Raw genomic sequence first — 20,790 nt, 5'->3', positions numbered from 1 at the left:
TATGATTTTCCAGTTAGCAAATGATACATCTTTGAGGGCAAATCTTATTTTAATTAGACACTGATAAATTCTGAAACCAAGTATTTGTGGATTTATTATAAACATCATCAAAACATCTCAACAGAATATCAATGGCCACTGATATCTTTTCTAAGTATCAGGACTATACCATTTTGAATGTAAGTTTTCTTTTGTTTTTGTTTGTTATGCTGCTAGTCCTGTACACTATGCTGACCTAGAATTCACTATGCGGCCCCCACTGGCTTCATTCAAACTTGAAGCCACCTTCCTGTCTCAGTCTCTTGAGTGTGGGCCACTGTGCCCAGCATGAATGCTATTTTGAGTACAGAGGTTTCAGTTTATCACTGACTTGTTCTCCATGGCCATCAAACCACAGTGATTTACAGCCCACTCCCCTACACCCACACCCGTAACTCTGAATTACACATGAGTTGAGTCTTTACGGTGCTTTACACAGCCCTTTGGCATAGTCTCTATGCTAGCCCCTGTCATTCAAATCTCAAGTATGAAAACTTGAGTGTCAAAAGAAAGGGACCGCACGCGTGTGCCTTTTCCAGGATGCTTTTCCCACGCCAGCTTTCTCCGAGGATTCTGGGAAGCTTCAGGGCATGGGGCGGAGCAGGGAATTAGAAGCTGGTCATATGGACTGCCTTGCTTTTAGCTTTCAGAATAACACGGGCAAATTCCATAAGCTTGTTTCTGGTCCCAAGTACAAAGACTAAGCATTAGCAGCATTTTCATCACAAGAAAACAACCCTAGCATTAAATACTGTTCCATTCCAAACTCTAGAGTATGGCTACAAAGCAGTGATCTTGTGAGACAACACTTTAGGGGAAGGTGAAATAAACACCTATTATGACTGGTATAGTCTATAAAGGGCACTTGACAATTTAATACTTCTGGTTTTATTCCCCCATGATAAGAATGTCTTCAACACATATAACATGTTGATTATTTATTTTTGATAAAGTAAAAAAAATAAGTTTCCTTCCAGCAGATCCCCCCCCCGAGCAAATATATGTTCCTGGGTGGCTGTGAAATTGTCTTTAAATTGTCTTTATCTATAGTCTTTTTCCTTTTAATTATGTGCACTCCTGGAATTTTTAAAAATTAGATTGGAGTATCAGTTCTTAGATTTTTTTTTCCTTTTCTTTTTCTGGAAACAAATAGTCATGCCATTGATCTCTGCATGGGATTTGTCTTCCTATAGTCAGAAATCTACCTGGCACAGAGCAACACTGGTTATAAAGGAGTTTATGGCATGCTCTCTTTCTTGAGAGACAGAAGAACAAAGGGGCAATATGGGCTCCGCCAGTCCCCTCTGTTCACAGGTGCCATTTCTGAAACACACGAGAACGCATGATCTGAAACACACGCCCTTGTTCAGGTTGCCCCCTTTTCTGCCCTCTTTCTCAAAGGATGACTTCACACGAAGGCTCCATGAGAGTCCTGAGTTGGCTGGGAGAATAATTATCAGCTGGGGCTCTTGGGGGTCATGGGGCCATTCTGAATGAAGGCAGGACGATGGAGCATTGTTGGTCAGGCAGTGTGGTCAGGGGAGCATCCAAGGCTGTCCAGGAAACTGAGATATTCTGCCTCTGATAAGGATTCCGTTGTCCTGCCGGCTTTCATAGCAGTTGGGCAAGGAGAGAGAGAGAGAGAGAGAGAGAGAGAGAGAGAGAGAGAGAGAGAGAGAGGATCAGAACGGAGAAAAGGAAACAAAAGGTTATTAAAATGCAGTTTATAGACATGAAGAGGAATTAGAGATGACATTTTAACGGTGGACTCTCTGAGAGCTGAGAGGGGGAGGGAGGCATGATTAGATTTGCACAGCTTGATGAAAAACCCACGACTGAGATGCCACTTCCAATTTTTCCTCCATTTAATGCTGTTTATTGTTTTAGTTGATAATTTTCCTAATGCTTTAACATTGTCCTTTTGTATTTTGCTCATGCAAATGGAGCATTTCAGTCTAATTGAACAAATCCATACTAATCAGCTAATAATTGTGGTACTGGAAAGCTTTGCTTCAATAGCCGCCCACGCCCTGCTCTAAGGCAGTCCACCTCTAGATGGCACTAGAGAACTAGTAACCTGGCATCCTCTTTGTGGCCCAACAACCACCTTCCAGAGAGCAAGCGTGCTCGGATTTTCTTTTTCTTGATAGAAAAGAAAAGAAAAGAAATAATACATTTTTGAAGATTAAAGCCTCATGTTGCTTTCTCCGAACACTAGTATAGCCTAGTTTCCAATCAGAGCACCAAATCTCAGAGTGGTTTCTCGTTTAAATGCCTAGTGCCCCGGCATGCTTTTGAAATGCCTTTTGTGCATTAGAAGTAGAATCTGTCAGGAGTGTCAAATCCTTGAGACACTTGAAAGAACTCCAGAATCTCTCTTCCAAAGCAAGGTGCATCCTGGGTGGGCAGAGGGCTCAGGCCAGCAGTGGGACATGAGGATTGAGGCTTTTATTCCCAGGTAGCCAAAAGCTAACATCTTATTCCAGAATGGACAGTAGTGGGAGCTTACCACATGTTGTATTTTCTGTGTCTTTTGTTAGTGCTAAGTACTTAACTGTACATACGAGCTTTTAACGTACACAGAAAGCTTTTCTTCTTCCCATTTAATTTTATTTTCCCAAATAAACTATACTATCTCATCTCTTTAGTTCAGGAATATGAATATATATATATGAATATATATATGTGTGTATATATATATACATATATATTCTCTTAACTCTAAATGCTTACGATTTTGCCCCTTTCAAACCTCATTCCTTTCCGCTTTTATTTCATAATTATAAAGCCTAGTTTAAGCCTACTGAATATTATTGGGGAGGGTGTCCCACCTGTGTATTCATGGTGACTCACAGTGGCTTCAGTTTAACTACATTTACTACTGTAAACAGAAGAAGGGGTGTTTATATATCTCTTGACACTGAGGGCATGGTTAAAAGCATATTCAAAAAGCTGTTTGACAGACAAATCTACCCTAACAAATTGGCATCCAGGATACTCGTAAGGGATTTGTGTTCCTTTATTTTTTTATTTTATTTTCAATGTGCAGATTGTGTTATTAGCTAGCTGCTCTGCAGACAAGGTCTCACCGCCATGTGTACGTACGTAGTTAATGAAGAGCTGGGACTGGAGTCTTAATTCTTGAGCACAATGTTGATCCACTGAGTTGCCCCATTTCTCTCTGCTCAGCTGGACCACGGGTTTACCATCAAGAGATCAGGGTCTTTGGACTACTACCAACAACCAGGAATGTATTGGATAAGGTATGAGATGGTGCAGCGCAACAGTCAGTGTTTCCATGGCAACGTGCTGGCAGTCTCCATCTACCAGTTCCTTCAGTGGATAAACATGTTTTTGATTTGTTACCCAGTCCATATGCTGCTTTATCGGTTTCATTTTAATCTTGATTGAGATGCCACACCCCCCTCATTCCTTTTTTTCACCCATTCTTCACACTGACATTTGCCAGCTTTCTTTCCATCGCACATGCTCAGTACCGACTCCCCCTTCCGGTTAAAAGGACAGTATATTCCGTGCTGCCGCCAAAGCCTTTGCCTGTTGTGGTTGCTGCTCGCAGCGATGATGTTTCCAGTGCTCTTCTGCCCGGTAATAAACGGAACTACAGCGGCACTTTAGTGTGTCTGCTTTAGAAGTATATACTGTCATTTTAAAGTCACCCAGCCCAGCCTTAACCTTCTCGGATGATGAGACAATGCATTTACACCTTAGCAGTAGAGATGCCTCCCAGGACAGCGGGCTACAGAATGCATTGTGTGTGTTGGCAAGCTTGTGTTTCCAAGTTCTCCGCCTTTCCGTTTTGTTTTCGCTTTACCGTTTCCTTCCCTCCCCCACTCCCACCCCCACCCCCGGCTCCCTCTATGTACTAGCTCCTGCATGAGTTTACTTTCTGAATTTCGTAATTGTCAGATTCTTTAGTTGGCTTATCTGCTTGAGCAAGGGGGCCTATGGGAAGTGTGACTTGTTTAACCAGCTTATGAATTCTGTCCCCCTCGTTTCCGATTCCAGTCAATGGCGCTGGCATCTGCTGCCAGGGGCATTGTGTGCGTATCTCTCTAGAGTTACCCACAAGTAAGATGGCTTGCGATGGTTTGAGAAATGAACTCTGAGAAGTTCTAGGGAACTTCTCTTCACCTAAATGTCTCCAAAATGATCTCCAGGTAAAAGCTCCTTGAAGTAGCACTCGCCAAGAAAAGCCCCCCAGCTTTGGCATCGTGTTCAAATCATAGTGTCTGCCTGACACCGTCTCATGGGTCAGACCGCCAAGTTTTACCAAAAAAGACCATATGTTCATGACTGTATAGATACATATACATTTATATATAATACATATACATCTCCCCTTTGATCATTGCTCTTAATTACTTTTTATAATTAGAGTCTCAAAACAAAGGGCCGAGAAAATCAGGGACACCCAGACAAATAATCAAAATGTAGTAAGGTCACGATCGTTTCTAAGTCGGCTTGTAATAGGAAAACACCTAAGCTCAGTAAGAGGATTTCCCAGAAAAGGTTCTTTGTGCCTTCAGGGTTGGTCCAAGGGAGAGGATCTCCCATCTAGTGTTTCATTTACCTAAGCAAATTAGCTCTGGGGGAGGGGGAGTTAATTATGATTTGCCTGCACACAGACCCCGCTTTTGACTTTCCAACACTGAAGCGAATGCAGGAGAGTACACACCCCACAAATGCTAATGTCCCCAGCAGATTCACATGCTGAGCACAGTCCTGAAACAGAACATTCCCAGCACCCTTCCGGCCCTTCCCAGAGCATGGCTTTGTCCCAGGGGCAGGAGCTAAGCAGAAGTCTACCTGTGGTAATTAGTCATGCTCCCTTTCATACTTTATGCAAATTGAGCCCTAGCATGATGCAGCCTTTCTTATCCTATGTGTCCTGTCCTGGGGCAGATCAGCCAGACATCTGCATGTAGAATTGATAGATGGTGAAAAACAGGCCTCAAGTGTGTCTAATTACATCTGTACTTATTTGTGTGTGTGTGTGTGTGTTTTTTTAAAGCACCAGGAAATTTATCTAATTTCAGAAAAAGGAACATTCTGAGGAATTACGAAACTCGTAGAATTAAGGGTAGAAGCAAAGTGTCAAGTAAACACAATAATTAATACACGTGACCCAGTATTAAAAAGACTAACTACAAGCCTAGTGACAGTTCCCATCAGCAAACAAAACGACATATCCCCGAGTAACGGGCAGGAGCAGATGGGAGATAATCTCTTTCTTCTTCCACACATAAACTGCCCTGCTTTCCAGCTGGGGGCAGTAACAACAATGTTTATAGTTACTGCCGCAGTAAACAGTGTACACAGTATGTAAAGCTAAACTGGAGACACGACACTAAAATCTCATTGCCGTCTCTGCTTAATTAGGAAGTTTTATAAGGCCATTTAGCCCCAGAATGAACACGCTCTCCTTGCTGATCACAAATGCCGCCCTTTTATCTCCATGGAAGTGGGAGCATTCATCTACCCACAGCGGCAGGCCCGCTCTTCAATATAAACAGTCATTGCCAGCAAAGGACCCCAATCCCAGTCCTGTGTCTGTAAGCTCTGTGGCTGCTCCCGGGAGGGGCGCGAGCACTTGCAGAGTCCCACTTGCACTTACAAAGTAGCTCACACGAGGGTGTCCGCTGCTAAAACTGGCTCCTTGCGGGTGCCCCAAATCAGTGAGAAACCTCTTAATTGACATTTTAGGGATCTAGGGATCGTGGAGACATGATGGGGGTCCATTTTCCTCTTTCTCTCGTTGATGCCCCTGACTCTTTCTCAGGAGCTCTGCTTTCTACCTACAGCCAGGGTTGCATTTTCTGGCTGGCCCAATTATCCTGGAGGCCTTGCCACCCAAAGCCCAGTCTCTCAAGCTCACGGGGCTATTCCACACCTCCTGAGGCCTGAAACACTGCTTCTCCCTGCTGCAAGTCACAAGAAAGCATTCACATCCTGCTTTAGACCTCCCTCCCCGCTGCCATAGTGGGCCTAGTTGCATCATTTCTACCTCTCTCGAGGGCAGATGTCCCGTGGCCGGTATCGTGGTTGAAAACACGCAGAAGAGACTTCTGCACTCGAAGTATATGCAGACAGCCAGGACCGTGGCCAAAATGAAGGAACTTGGTTAAATAAAAACAACAAAACAAACAGACCAACCAACCAAAACAGGATACCAGCTTTGTGAAAATGCTGAATAGGATGAAGTGAGGAGAAAATAGGACAAAGCCATGGGTGGGTTCCCGGGCATGACATGACTAAAATGTGCATATTGGTTTCAGCCCCCTCCTCCTGAAACAGTGAGTAATGAGGCAAAGCCCCAGCAGCCAGGCGCTGGCTTCAGGAGGCCATTAAACGCCGTCATGCTTGGCTGTTAAAAGGAACGGGGTCTATTAAATGTATCTTGCTGGGTGCAGGTTTGAAAACGGTGTCCCTATTGATGCCAGATAGCATTCTCTATATACTGTGAGCACAGCAGACCTCTGCCCAAGGAGGCCTGCTTGGTGGCCAGTTGCCTTGGCCTTGTGCTGAGTGAGTGAGCATGCCGGAGGCAAGCAGATGCCCCTGGGACGGCATGGGATTGACCACTCCTTCTAGCTCCCACCCCAACCCCAGGCTTCTTCTGTAACAGAGGGGTGAGTTTAAAGCATCCAACAAGTTGTAGACAAATTTAAAAAACAATGGAACTTTGGTGACAGCGAAGCTTCCAGAGAACTGTGCATTGGACCCAGCAGCTGTTTCTTAATAACCCCGGATGGTGGCCCAGCCTAGGTTCAGAAACTCTAGAGCACTTGATAGCTATTGCTGTGACAAGAGCAGGAATAGCTGGGTGTGAGAGTATATGCCTTTGACCACAGCACTTGTAGGGGCCAGCCTGGTCTATGTAGCAAAATCCAGACCAGCTAGAACTATATAGTAAACCTTGCCTCAAGAAAAAAAAATCAAGTTAAAAAGTAAATAAATGCAGGACTAGAAAGCCACCTGGGCCATGCTCACCAAGCCACGCAGATGGCTGTTTAGTTTTGATTTTGTTTCATTTTGGTTTGTTTTCAGAAGCCTCTTTTGAGGGGATTTCAACGACATATATGTCTTTCGGTAACTTCATTTTGTATCTAGAAATGAGAGAAAACCACAGAGCTTAAGTCCTCTCCCCAGTGGGTCTGAATTAAAGAAAGAGTCTCTTCCTTTCCCTGGGGTCCCGGACAATTCAATATCTACTAAGCACTCTTTGGTATCTGTTCTTACTTCCCCGTCCCTCTTTTGAACTTAGTAAAAGAGAGTCTCAGTGAAGCTTAAAATGCTGCAGGATTTGCAGGCTGCAACCAATGAGTAGAGCCTAATCTTCTTCCTGTTTAACTTTCCTTTTTAAAGTTTTATTAGAGTCCAGCTACATCCGCTCATTGACACGTTGTCTATGGCTGCTTTCGGGTCCTACTGTGACAGATTTGAAAAGCTGCATCAGAGAGCAATGGCCTGAAACCCAAGCTTGCCTATTTGGCCTGTTGCAAAGTCTCCTGATCCCTGTGTTTAAGGGCGAAGGCTAGTTCTAGATTAAGAGTACCTTTTATTAGAAATGCAAATTTCTTGAGAATAAGGATGAGACTTACTTAAAATGGTATCTTTGCCAAATTAAAATAATGAATAGTTGAACTCGAAAGAAGCAATTTTGAGGTTGAATGATGTGTTTTTGAAGAGGAAGAGTCGGGGTAGCCAGGCAGCATCTAAGATATTCTAGGGGGTTTTCATTTTTAACAACCCAGAAATAGGCAAGCCTTTTAGCTCGGCTAAAATTGTACTTGCAATAAAGCCACCTAGCCCCTGGCACACCTGTAAGATTTAGTTTGTGTTTTTAAATGTTTATGGATTTGCTTAGGATAGACCTTGCCTGTGATGACTGATTAGCTCACCAGTACGCTGAGGAACAACGGCAGGGCAGGGCAGCTTCTCTTTCATGAGGAAACCAGGGGCTGCAAAGCACATGAAGAAGACAAACCCAGCCCTCTGGAAGTCAGAGACCAACACCCTGCAGGGCCACTCTGTAACTTTTGATGGAGGCTAGGATGTGGCAGAATCTTGTGTTTGATTAAAATAGCTGGCAGAGAAGCACACAGTCAGCCATCACACAGGAAAACGGGCAGCAATGTCTCAGAGAGTCACCTTGAGGAAGTCACATGGAAGACCAACAGGATCTATCCTGTGCAAGCCTCTTTTTTGCCATTTCAATGGTGACTTTTACTCTAGCGAAAATCTATGCTGGGACAAGCACAAGGCCCCCAAAGGATACAACAGCCAAACAAAATAGAACCGCACTAACCATGACAATAAACACAATGAAATGAGGAGGGATACCCGGATCGATTTGTTAGTTTAATTTTAATGGCAAGCAAATTATAACTTAGTCCCTACAGAGTGAGGGTTAGCAAGGAGCGGGTTCCTGAGATTAATGCCCCAGCCTCCTAGGTAGCATGAATAATGGATGGACTAAAAGGCAAAACGCACAATAATGTTCTTTTATTAATGAAATGAAGACTCGTTGTGATGGCTGGCAATAAATTAGGAAAAGCCAAGGAGGGAAAGTCATCAACACTTGCGCCTTTGAAAAATGTAGTTTCTTAAATCCAATAATTACTGCCATGACAGAAAACATCGCCGCGCAACAGAAATGAAGTACATCCCTTGCGAATCCTGCCTGTATTGCAGAGGAGAAATACTTTTGATCCATAGACTGTAAGGTCTATTATTTGCTAAGAGAACACACAGCCCATTACCGTAGATTGATGGTGATATTAAGCATTATGGTGGAATTCCATAGGTGTACACATTTTTCTGGGGCTCAGGCATCAGAAGACCCTCTTTAGTGCAAGCTCATGGAATCTCGAAGGCGGTGTGGTTGAAAGCACGTCTAAGGCCACATCATTAGCTGGGTTAAGGACAAAGCTAATTCTCCCAACTTCTACCCACTGCTGTTTCCGAGAGGATTAAGCTAAAGCTGGCAGACAAGATAGGCTTTACAGAGAGAGCTCCGTGGTGCCTACAAAGAGCAGGACAAAGCTGACTCTATAATTCATACTCCCGCCTCCTGCCAGGGCTTCCCCAGCTACTGTGGTTTCTCCCTCTTAAACACTGTACAGGACCAGATACAGTTCAAGTTCATGTGTGCATCCTTTCAAATTTAACGTCAGAAGCAAGGATTTAAAGCAGCTGAGCCGAACGTAAAACATAGGCTAAGGTCAACAGAAGAAGGGGTCATTGGCCAAATAATTCTTCTGGTTAGGGTCTCCTGACATTTCAGCGTGCCCGGTATTGTGGTAGGCTCAGAGACAGGATACATGTTAATTCCTTTTAGATCCCCAGTTATATTTGCTGTGTGCGGGTCCCTGAGTTGCTGTGATAACTGGCATATTACAACCATCTGTCACCTGCCACAGTAGCAGCCAGGGGCTTCGTCAGAGTCACAATTTAACAGTTTGTGGTGGGTATTTGTGGTGGTTCTTCTATAGAGGACGGGCTTATATTAGTCTGTTTCTCTACCTCATTTTATTTTCCAATGATAATGTTCTTTCAATCAAGCTTCCCATACAGAGAGTGGGGACAGAGAGAGGCACACATTTGAAGTAAGTCATACTTGGTTAGCACTGATCAGCCTTGGGATACTAAGGGCTCCTTGCTTACCTCTAACCTGTGGTAATTAACATCAAAATGTAGTACTGCAGCCTTGAGGTTCTCTTAGGGGCTCTTAATGGAATGGAGACTCGCTGAGGAGACATTCAGGATTTCAGTAGCAAGTCTATACATGCTGGCTCCAACAAAACCACGAACACTGAGCAGAATACATTACAAAATAAATCTGTCAGGGAGTCTTATGTGTTGATGGGACGTTCAGCCCATACCTTAAGACACATTCACTTTGCAAAGGTAGGCAGGGAGGAGGAGACACGGAGAATATCTTTGATACCTGAGAATCTTGTATGAGTGATACAAAGTAAATGAATAAGTAAAGTCACCTCTCAGCCATCCAGAAATGGCCTGGAACTTAATGTGTGACCCAGCGCTTCAGAGGACAAATCATCCTTCCAGTGCTTCTGGGAGGGGTTCTAGCTTGTTCACATTTGCATGACAATCTGCTATGAATACATCACGACGAGTAGTTCTGTTTCTTTGCTGAACCCCTCAGTTCTGGAATGCACAAGGGGGCTACAGAATCCAATTGGAAAGAGGGAACTGTGCATGTCTGAGAGGTGTGCCAATTTCAGTTTAAAGAGATCACAAAAGGCAGTAGTAACTGTGATCAGACACTGCAATGGGCAAATTCGTGAATAGCCAAGAAATTATTTTATAAGATATAGGAATAATTTTGTTCATATTTGAAACAGATTCTGAGGCAGTGACTCTATTCATTTCTTGCTATTTTATATAATATCATTCAGAAAGTGCATAATCACCTAAAATAATTTTGGATTAGATGAGAAGTACGTGATACATACAGGTCAATATGCGTAAGTATTCTGGAAGGTTCTGGTTGTAGCATGAAGGAATTTACATAAACTTTGAGAAATCTGCACAGAAAAGGTGGTAAGCGACCAACAGTATGCAATTAAAAGCAAAAGCTTTGGTTCTTGCCAGCAGGAGTTTAGTGGGTGACGTGCTGTAGTAGATGAATTGTGATTAGGCCTTGGATACATATGTTGGGCTGGGCAGAGAAGAGGTCATGTCAGGTGATGAGCAACTTGATCCAGGATGCAGACCTGCAGAAATCTAAGACATGTCAATGACTGTTTGGATGTTGTGGGAACAAAGCCAAGACTAGATTGGTCTAGCCACAAACAACACTCACTATCACCCATAACCAGACATGTTATGGTCGGCGGGTTCTGGCTTTAGTGTTAGGTAGATTGAGCACTCACTCAAAGCCCAGTTCCCTGCTGGCCTCCACACTTGTCTCACCGAGCTGTCTCTGACTTCAAAAATCCTATGGTATATAGAATTAGAGAAGCTGTCATCCCGAAAACTGGAATTCATTGGGAAGGTAAATTTCCAGAGACAGTGTCGGGGGTCCCGTTGACAAGGTAGGTGTCTGTCTTAAACCTGTCAGCTTAGGTTTGCTTCTGGTGGCAAGCCCACTGCTTTGCCTCTCATAGGTAGTGCAGGATCCCCTTCCCTGGAGTCAGTGTGGGATGGGGAAGCTGTCCAAAGGGAAACTAATGCAGAATTGACTGAAGTAAGTGGGCCAACGGGTGTTATTCTAGACGAGCCACTGTCTGATAAAGATTCTCAATGGATCTACTGATGTTACAAATCAGTTTTGAGTAATAACAGGAACTAGACACTGGAAAATTTTTACTGTCAGTCCATTGCCAAGGCTGAGACAAGGATTGAGACTTTATGAGGGATTGTATATAAGCTGGACTTGGTGGAAATTGACCTGTCAGCTGTTTGCAGGATGTACTGGAGACTGGGTATCCCAGAGGGAAGTAGGTGACCTCTGTTGGAACTCTTCATATTCCAATAGCCACAGAGTTCATAATGTATCTATTGTGTGCTGTGAACTGTGGAGAATTCAGAGACGGCATCTGAGACTTTACCGTGGCCCTTCACAGACTCTATCAGATGGGGAGGAGAACAGTCATGATTTATGTTGGACACACAGTGAGCATGTTACATACCACACGGGAAATGGGTATGGACAAACATCCTAAAATGAACCACAGCTCACAGAGCTCGAAATAGAATGTGCCAGGGCTCAGGGAGCAGAGGCTTATGGAGGCAGATACCCTCTTGGTGGTCTTTAGTTACCCTTACTGATAACTACTGCAGTGATCCAGATGGGCAGGAAACCCTTATTTCTGTGGTGAGCACTAGACCTAGAAGGTCACAATTCCTCAGATTCACAATGGATTGGACTGGCTCAATCCTGATTTACTGTTCCCTGTGATTTTCTCAGATGGGTAGCATACAGTCTTGGATACTGTCTATGGCTCTGGGTCTTCTTCCTGCAACTTGGGATGAGAACAGAGTTGAAGTGAGCTGTGCAAACATGGAGGCTCTGCTTTATCCTGTCACAGTAGATTACAGAGTAAACACTTTGCTTGGGCCTTGTGCAAGAGACATGCATTCTATCCTTAGTGTGGTATGTGGGCAAATCCCTCCATTTATCGAGCCTCAATATCAGTCCTATAAAGACAGAACACTGGTCAGGATGCACTGGATGGCCTTTTCCACTCTCAAGCATCTGTGAATTCAATAGAAACCCTTAGTCTAGGACATATGATCAGAACACACCTTCCTAAGAAGTGTTGTGAAATCCAGGGGCCTGTAAGCACACAAAAGCTCGTCGAGGAAGGTGAACATTTAGAAAGCTACCAACTAGGGAGAATGGCAGGTGGAACTGAGCCTTAGCAACAGAGCTTCTGCAGGCAGAGGGGCGAGGAAGGAAGACAGTGACGAAGAGAAGGCGAAATCGAGGGGCCGTCTGTGCACAGGCTCAATATGAATGCCACTGGCCTCCGAATCAACTACACTCTGTGTTTGTGGAGAAGTGTCTCATTCCAGTGGCACATGACTTAGAGCAACCGAATAGACAGGTAATCATAGGCATCGAAGGGAGACCCAGGGCTAAGTATTTGAAGGTCCTTGAGAATCCCACAAGGGGAATCATTGTTAAGAGTCTATTTCAACAAGCGTGCCACTGAATTGTTGGCTGGAGAGATTCGAGAGCACAGAGGAAGGGAGAGGAGTTCGCTTGTCGTAGGAGCCTTCTGCTTCCGTGGCTTAATTTTAGAACACTATCTTGCATCGAGTTACAAAGGAAAGAAGAGTGCCTCAGACCTCTGTAAGCCTTGGTTGTTTAAAACTTTTCAGAACATCCAATTTTATCTTCGGCAATGCTGTAAGTGTGAGAGCGGGCCATGCCTGCTCCTTGTATTTAACACTGATGGAGCTGAATGAATGGCCAAGTCAGCCACCGGCAAAGCAGGGCACACTCCCCGTGAGCCCCTCTGTGTCTGACCGCCTGTGCTCCTCCATCAGCATCCAAAGCCAGGGAGTTTTTCATCCTCGGAAAGGTAGAAACACAACTGTATTTTTTTATGACCAGGAGACGAGTTTATATTACCCTTGGATTAACTACAGAATGCTTTTTATGTTAGACAGACTAAATAGACATCTGTTTTCTACAAACATCCAACTCCACACAAACAGAACATTCTCAGTTTGCTTTGAAAAGCAAAATACCATGTGTTGGGACTTTACAATGTTTTAAATAAAGTTAGGAATTTAGGTTTGTGAGGCAGAGGCTTTCATGAAATCGGTGGGTCTGAGCCCAAAAACTACACATAGGAGGTCCTTTAAAATTCAATGAGGGGCAGAATCAAGGCAGACATTTCACCAGAGCAGCCATTGGATCGTTGTTTTAGCCGTCCCGTGAAGCGAGAAGTGAATTATTAAAGTTTATCGCCCTCATTGGCTTCTAACACTGTTACTCGGCGTGTGCATCGTTTTTTTAAAGTGGAAACGGCTCAGCCTAAGTAAGCCATTTACTGCCCGGTTCTACACGCTGTCGCTATTTCGCTCTTTATTACTTCATTTTGGAACTTTGATTGCCTTCTTTTAGATCTAAGACGGTTCTAATGCTATTCTGCAATCGTATGAGCAGCTTAGTTTTCACTTTGTTCTCAGAACCAGGCTGCTATAAATTTATCTCAGTTCTTTGAAGAAGCCAACAGTAAAATTTCAAGAGGAGAAAATGGCGGCAAATATCCACAGAGAGGAAAAATAATCTCCTAAAAGCAGAATAGCCTCCAGGCTACGTCCCTTTAAAGGGGACTTGCAGGCAAGGAGACCTTGCCCTTCCACGTTGACCCATGTTCAGTATTTCTTTTTCCTTTGAGTTTTGTACCTGCTTTCCTGCCTTCTGTTAAAGTTTTGCTATAATGGGCCAGTCCTTCCCCTCACCCATAAAATCTGAAATAAGTCATGCTGTCCCTGTGCTGATGTTGTAATAACTGCTGGGGCTATAGCCAGGTAGACCTCTCAGAGATCATCTGGGGCTTCCTTGGGAAACTTAGGCATAGAGACAAACGGTTGGAATTCTCAGAGAAAAAGAAGGGAAAAAAGAAGCCCTCCGTTCTATGAAAATTGCCTTTGTAAAGTGAAACCCATAGGATGTGGTCATAGGCTTAATTTCATTCCAAGCTAAGCTCCCTTTCAGACTCTGGCTTCATTAAAATTCACCCAGCCCCTCCTAAGGTTCTGCCATGTCCCCTCATCAAGAGACAATAAGATCATTTAGAGTGAAAATTGCTAACAGCAGGCAGAGCTTGGGACCATGCTCCACATCTGACAACTTTATCACCCTTCCGTTTATTATTCCCCTGCCCTAAGCTGCTTGTTGGCCAGCATGACCCAAGGGGCTTTCTTACCTGTCACACACAAAGGACTGAAGCTCAGTTTAATGTGGGGGGGGGGGTGATTCTGAAAGCCGCGGGGTGGTAGATAGGAAGCTGGTGGCACTAGGTAGGTTGCAGCCTGTGACCTCTCCTGTGCCTGCTGGCTTCCTGAGCGAGGATGGTGACTGCTGACCTAAGCAAGCCATGATGGGCAAGTTAACTTGGCCAGCGTAGTTTCCAACTGCAAACCATCTAGAGTCTCTCTGCCATGTCCCCTGGCCTAATTGTCCTCTTTCTCATTTTATGCCCCTGCTAGACCACCGCTCTTGATAAGGAGAGGCAGGTTTTCCGACGAAGACGCAACCAGGATGTGAGGAGCCGGTACAAGGCACAGCCAGCTCCACCAGAACTCAACTCGGAATCAGAAGACTACTCCCCCAGCTCCTCTGAGACTGTCCGCTCCCCCAATTCGCCCTTTTAATAAGACCCCTTTACTCGAAGCCCTAGCTTAACCCTTTAAGACTCTGAGATTCCCCCTCCCCCCAAACTTCTGTAAAACAGGTTCATCTGATCTACCTAGCACTCAGTGCTGAACGGCAGAACAGAAAGTATATTTCGGGTACCTTTGTAGCAAGTTCCCTTTACTGAATGAGAAGGCATGTGGTGTTTGTGACAACGGTAATTTGCTGCTAATAGGGGTCCTTAAAGGGTTGAGGCTAATTTGCGATTTTTTTTTTCTTTTAACATAGAAGTAACGAATGTTTTCATCAGTCAGACTAGGATCTGCAGTATGTAACATAGCACATGTTAGCCCTCTGAGTGCATAGAATTTGCTTGAGAATCCTTGCTGGGGAATTTTTCAGACCCTTGAGTGTATTCACACATATTTCTTGATTTTACTGCAGACCAAGGGGCGTCATTGAGACCCAAAATGTCCACCCAAGAAGAGTATGGGGGAATGACACATTGCCAGTTCTTCTCGGTGGGCTTAGACAATGGCGGGTTCTACAGCATCAGCAGATGCACCCTCCTTCTTAGCCATCTTATGAAGAAGGGAAGTCCCTTTCCCTACGTAGTAAGCTGCAGAGCCTTCTCTGCTCGGATTGGAGGGAGTTAGGTTTGTGGCTGCCTCTCCCAAGTGATCGACAGTGTCTCTCCCCTGTCTCCATTCACTGCCGTGCTGAAGGCGCCCCTGAAATGCTGCTTCCCCATTAGCTGCTGCTAGTGCCAGGCAGACCCTCGGGGAACCACCTAGCCTTGGCTTGTGCTCGGTGAGTTGGGATCTGTCTGCTCAGGGTCAGAAGAGCTCTAGAAACAACTGGTGAGAAGAGCAATAAATTATCAGGTGCTCTGCAGGGCCGGGAGTCCACCGGCAAGGAAAAGCAAGGCTCTGCGTTGTTGTTGTTGTCGTTTTCTTTTCTCAGCTGCTTTTACACAGGACCATAGCCACCAGTGCGAAACCAACACAGAATGGAAAAGACCCGGGGCACGTGAGAGCAAGAGGCAAGTGCTTTGCAAAGAGGCTGAAAGGAAAATACAGAGAAAACACAATCCAAAATGTTCTAAAACGGGATTCATAGAACCAAACAGATTCCATGAGTAACTCTAGGTACCAGGAAGTCAGTTCCAGGAGGTCTCCCAGAAGATACCTCAGAGGCTGAAGCCACCACTCCCACTCACGATTTTCTTTACTTTATTTAGCATGGTCTCTAGTCCTCCAGGAGGGATGCGTTGCTTTTCTGGTTTGGGGCCAAGCCTGGCTGGGATTGGGTTTTCACTCCTGTTACGCAATCTGTCTCGGAGGCCTGGGTTTCCTTGGGAGCCCATTGTTTCAGAATGTAGGCTTGTGCTTCCTTTTCATTACTTCCCTGCTCCAGAGGGATGCAGGAGGGTGTGGGAGGGTGTGGGAGGCAAGGCCCAACTCAAACGTTGCCCTAATGTTTTCTCAGCTTTGACTCAAGAGAGAACAATTTTAAACTCCAGGGTGGCTACAAGTTCCTTATTTGCTCATTACTGCTTTGAATGTATTTCAATGTCCTGCAAGTTATGAACAACCTTCCCATAGTCAGGTGGAGATATTTCCGAACTCCACGCCGATCTGCAGCTGCTGTGTTTATACATAGTCATTAAACTATGTTCCTCACACATGTAGATTTTTAAATAACAGGATCCCATATTTCCTGCTCATTTAAACATAACATTTATTTAGTTTTTTTTTTTTTTCCTTTTTTGGGAGTCCAGAAATGATACACATAAATTCACAAAATGCTATAAATCCATATATTATTTGAATTGGGTGATGGGACTAGAGACAGGGCACAGACCACCAGGAAGGGTGTCGATTTGTAGATAGAGTCCATATAGGTAAAGGACAAGAACTGCTCTGAAATTGCTACTTTCTCTGGAACGGAAAAGCAAAGCGCTATTCTAAGATCAGCGAGCAATGGCGTCGCTGAGCCTCAGCTCCCCGTGTGTGACTATAAAACACCCTACGGCCAATAGCAGATTGCCACTTTCCTCTCTCTGAATTACTGCTTTCCCCGGTCATTAACGTAGCCACAGCGTCCAGGGGTTACAGGACCACAGTGCAAGGCTCTGGAATTTTTCCATCGACATTCTCTCATCATGCTGAAGAAGGGCAGCTCAGAAGAATTCAGAGCCCATTCAGAAGGACGATCGCAGCACATCCCTATAGAATTTCAGTGATCTACGCTGAATAAGTAGCGGAATGTAACCTGTCAAGTAGAAATATTGAGCAATCACATGGAATGCAGTAATTCAAGAATCTTGCCAGTGTGGAGCCACCAAGATCTTAGACGTCAGAGTTGTAACTCAGAGGGCGAAGGGACAGCACACACTGAAGACTGGGTGCATCCAGATAGCTTTGCTTTCAGTCAACACGGATATCCTCCCCCTCAGCATTCTCAGAATAGCTCCAGTTTGAAATAATTAAGTGGTGGTGTTCTTTGAATTTCTATAACCAAATCAATCTTATTTTTTATTTTGTGTATCATAGAACAACTATGTGCCACTATGGCTGTGTGTCGCCGTAATTCTCCACTGAACTATCATGACTGTTTGCCTATCTTTGAGTATTGAATATAACTCTTATGGTGGTAGTCTGGTGATGGGACTTGCCCTTCCTTTACCAGCAAGACCAGTCTTTTGGTGTTGGAAGGGTTCTTTCGGTTTGAGAGTAGAGTAGTTGAACACTCCTTCATTACTTGCTTCCTGTAAATCAATTCTGTAGATGAGAACCATTATACTAATGAGTACATTTCCCCCTCAACATTGTAGAAGGAACCACTTTATTTGTCATGATCAATAAATATGTGAATTGTTCCAAACCGTTAGAAGAAAACGTTAAGGTCTTCAGTCCCTGGGAATGCTCTGGCTGTAGCCCCCCCGCTAACCCACACGTGGTGGTGGTGTGTATTAATATGAGTCCAGGGGAAATATGAATAAACGACGGAAAACACTTGATGCTCTGCGTTCCTGAGACTTCCCTGCAGTCTGCTTAGCCCTTTTATGAGTGGTGGTTAACAGGCCTGTCACATAGTGTTGAGAGAGAGCAGTATATCTGTGAAAAAAGGCCAAAATTGCAATCTTTTCCCCTTCCAGGCATATTTAAGTTGGGAAAAAAAAAACAGGAAAGAAAAATTGTCTCAGAGGGCCACGGAGCTACCGAATCTCCAGGACTCAAGCACGTTAAATCATGGTTGTTTGCCGACCACAGGCATTGCCTAGACAACTCTATCCCCTGTGCTGAAGTGCAGTTGTGCTGAGGGGAAACTGTCTCCACATTATTGTGCTGCCTCTAGCCCTTCTCTGGGTGTCAGCATTTCCATGATAAACTCCTATTCTGGAAGGTTTTTAATTTGACCATAAAAATGTGCCTCAGGCTGAGGCTTGCCATTCGAGGCCTGTTCAGAAGAGGGAAGGGGCACATCTCACCCTTCTCAACTTCTCCTCCGCTCCTGAGAAAGGGCCCACCCCGAGATGTCTGATTGCATTACCTTCATTGTGATTCCAGAGTCTTGGAATGCGCCAAGATCCAAGATGGTAATTTTAACATAACTATCCATTCGGATATGTTCTCTCCAAATGGCTCAACTAACATATAAGATTTTTTTTATTATTTTTAACTTTTTAATTACTATGTGATTCTCCCTCTCTCTCCCTCTCTGTCTCTCTTTGTCCCTCTCTCTGTTTCTCTTTGTCCCTTTCTCTGTCTCTCTTTGTCCCTTTCTCTGTCTCTCCTTGTCCCTCTCTCTGTCTCTCTCTTTGTCCCTTTCTCTGTCTCTCTCTTTGTCCCTCTCTCTGTCTTTCTTTGCCCACCCCACCCCCCTTCCCCCTCTGTCCAAATATTTTTACGAACTTGAACTTGATCAGCCCAAAGGTCCACTTTTCCCATGAGATGCCTGCTACTTCCATTGGGAATTTGCAACAATAACTCTCTGCCCCAGGGGAGCACTGGTTTGCATGCTGTGTGGAGGATCAGATACATGCTTCTTTAGAAATCTGGGTTTCCGGAGTTTAATCATCAGATTTCATGAAGGCACTCTAGTCTGTTGGGAGAATAGCAGTCCAAGGAGCCCCCACAATTAACACTTTTTTCAACTCAGATTCGAAGCCAGCGTAAAGTAATACACTTCCTACTCTCCCGTTTAAAGGCAGATAAATCAGAGAAACTTGAGGACATTTGAAACATTTGATGACCGCAAAAGCTCTTTACACTTGGGCTCTCCGGTGCTTACACAGGGAGCAGTTAGGAACTGGGACCCTGGGATGTCAGATGGAATCTTTAGTTTGTAATTACATACAGATGGGGGAGGTGCTTTAAGCCGCTCTTTTGTTTTTTAATCATCTCAAATATGCAGCCAGCCAGCCAGTAGCACTAAGGATCATAAACTGATGGGAAACAGGAAATCCAAGGTAGAGGTTTAGAATGCCTCACTCAGCTTGGGCATTTTTGTTTGTTTCTGTGGCTGGCTCTAACATGGAGGCCTCTGTGGTCATTTTTCGGTAAAGTGAGCATCTAACTGGCAGGTGTTGTGATCATGCAGTTTGCCCGTGGAAACAAACAAGGGGTGTGGATTTATTGCTTTCCGTCAAGAAAAGGCAGTCTCTCAGCCGCACCTGTAAACCTCCTCCACACTTTTTTATTTATTTATTTTTTGGTCAACTAAACTGAAACCCTTAATGTTACCTTAATGTAAAATTGTATATTTTTGACTGTGACATACTTTACTAATTTTAAGTAATTAGTGCTTAAGCCTTCAGAACTATTGGTATTAAGAGTAGGATGTTAAAGTGGTACTAAACAACTTAATGCTAATTCATTCCATCATGCTCGGCTGTAGTCAGGGACAGACTGGGAATAGTTCTCACTTGCCCCTGACATTAAATCCTTGGTGTGTTCGAAGAATAAATAAAGAGAAACTGAAGCTGGTTCAAGGTTAGAGTCATATCCTTGACAACGTTTTTTTTTAATTTTTTTATTAGGAAATTAATATTAGCCTTTTTCATTCTGGCTGAAAGAAAATTATTAAAGGATTAGTTGAGTGTGAAATTGAATAGTCCTTTACCCCTGCATACTAAAGAGGTGGGCTGGGGACTTGACACATTAAACAAGTTTCCCTCAAGGTTTTGAGTTGGAGAAAACAATTCAACGTTTCCTTTGGAGAGTCTGCCCTTGTCACTTGCTGCATGGATCGGATGACGTAGGTTAGTGTCTGATTTTGGAATCCCAATGAGATAACGTTCAAACAATTTATCCCCATAATTAAAGGTGGAATGGTATCCAATTTCCCCCCAATCCTTCAGTTTAAGCTCATAAATTGTAGGTGAATGTGGAATGAAATCATCTGTGATATATTATGTTCATTTACCAAATGAGCTCTTTTTGATGTTGCCTGTTTTTATGTAAAACATGTTCTTAAACTAATAAAGTAATATCTCTTGGTGTACAAACTATTCACAACGCCCTTCGCTGCTGGGCTAGCTCTTTGGTCACAAGCCATGACGGAATAAAAAAAAAAATCTCGTACCAGTTCAACTCAGCATTGACACGTTCGGTCCAGAGAGGGATAACCCAGCTGTGTTCCGGGTTGGGGGGTGGGGTATTCTCTCTACGAGGCTTTAAAAATTAGTCATGCGGTCAGAATGTAGCTTTCCCACATGTCCTCCACAGCACAGCATATATTTCATGAGCATAATTCAAAAACAACTATTCCAAAAATGTCCCTTTTCATATATTACCTCCCGTACTCGGCCAGCAACTTGGACAAACACAGAGAAATCGAATGCCGTTCAGCCTTATTTTATCCTTCGACCTCCATGCACAGGCTCT

The 20,790-nt window shown here is 44.1% G+C and overlaps 1 protein-coding gene across 11 annotated transcripts in view; it reads left to right on the top strand.

Annotated features, from left to right (window-relative positions):
• Nucleotides 1-20,414, top strand: part of Dclk1 (doublecortin like kinase 1) — a 288,806-nt gene extending 268,392 nt beyond the window's left edge. For 5 of the 11 annotated variants that reach the window (XM_032898371.1, XM_032898374.1, XM_032898373.1 and 2 more), the window contains one exon: nt 14,755-20,414. In XM_032898371.1, coding sequence (XP_032754262.1) covers nt 14,755-14,919 — 165 coding nt within the window. In that variant the 3' untranslated portion in view covers nt 14,920-20,414. Of the gene's footprint in view, nt 1-3,228; nt 3,303-14,743 lie in introns of all 11 variants that reach the window. The other 6 variants (XM_032898372.1, XM_032898376.1, XM_032898375.1 and 3 more) reach the window with 3 other exon arrangements.
• The last annotated feature ends 376 nt before the right edge of the window (nt 20,415-20,790 follow it).

Source organism: Rattus rattus, chromosome 3, assembly GCF_011064425.1.
Source record: "Rattus rattus isolate New Zealand chromosome 3, Rrattus_CSIRO_v1, whole genome shotgun sequence".
Lineage (NCBI taxonomy): Eukaryota > Metazoa > Chordata > Mammalia > Rodentia > Muridae > Rattus > Rattus rattus.
This window is presented reverse-complemented; position numbering and strand designations above follow the sequence as displayed.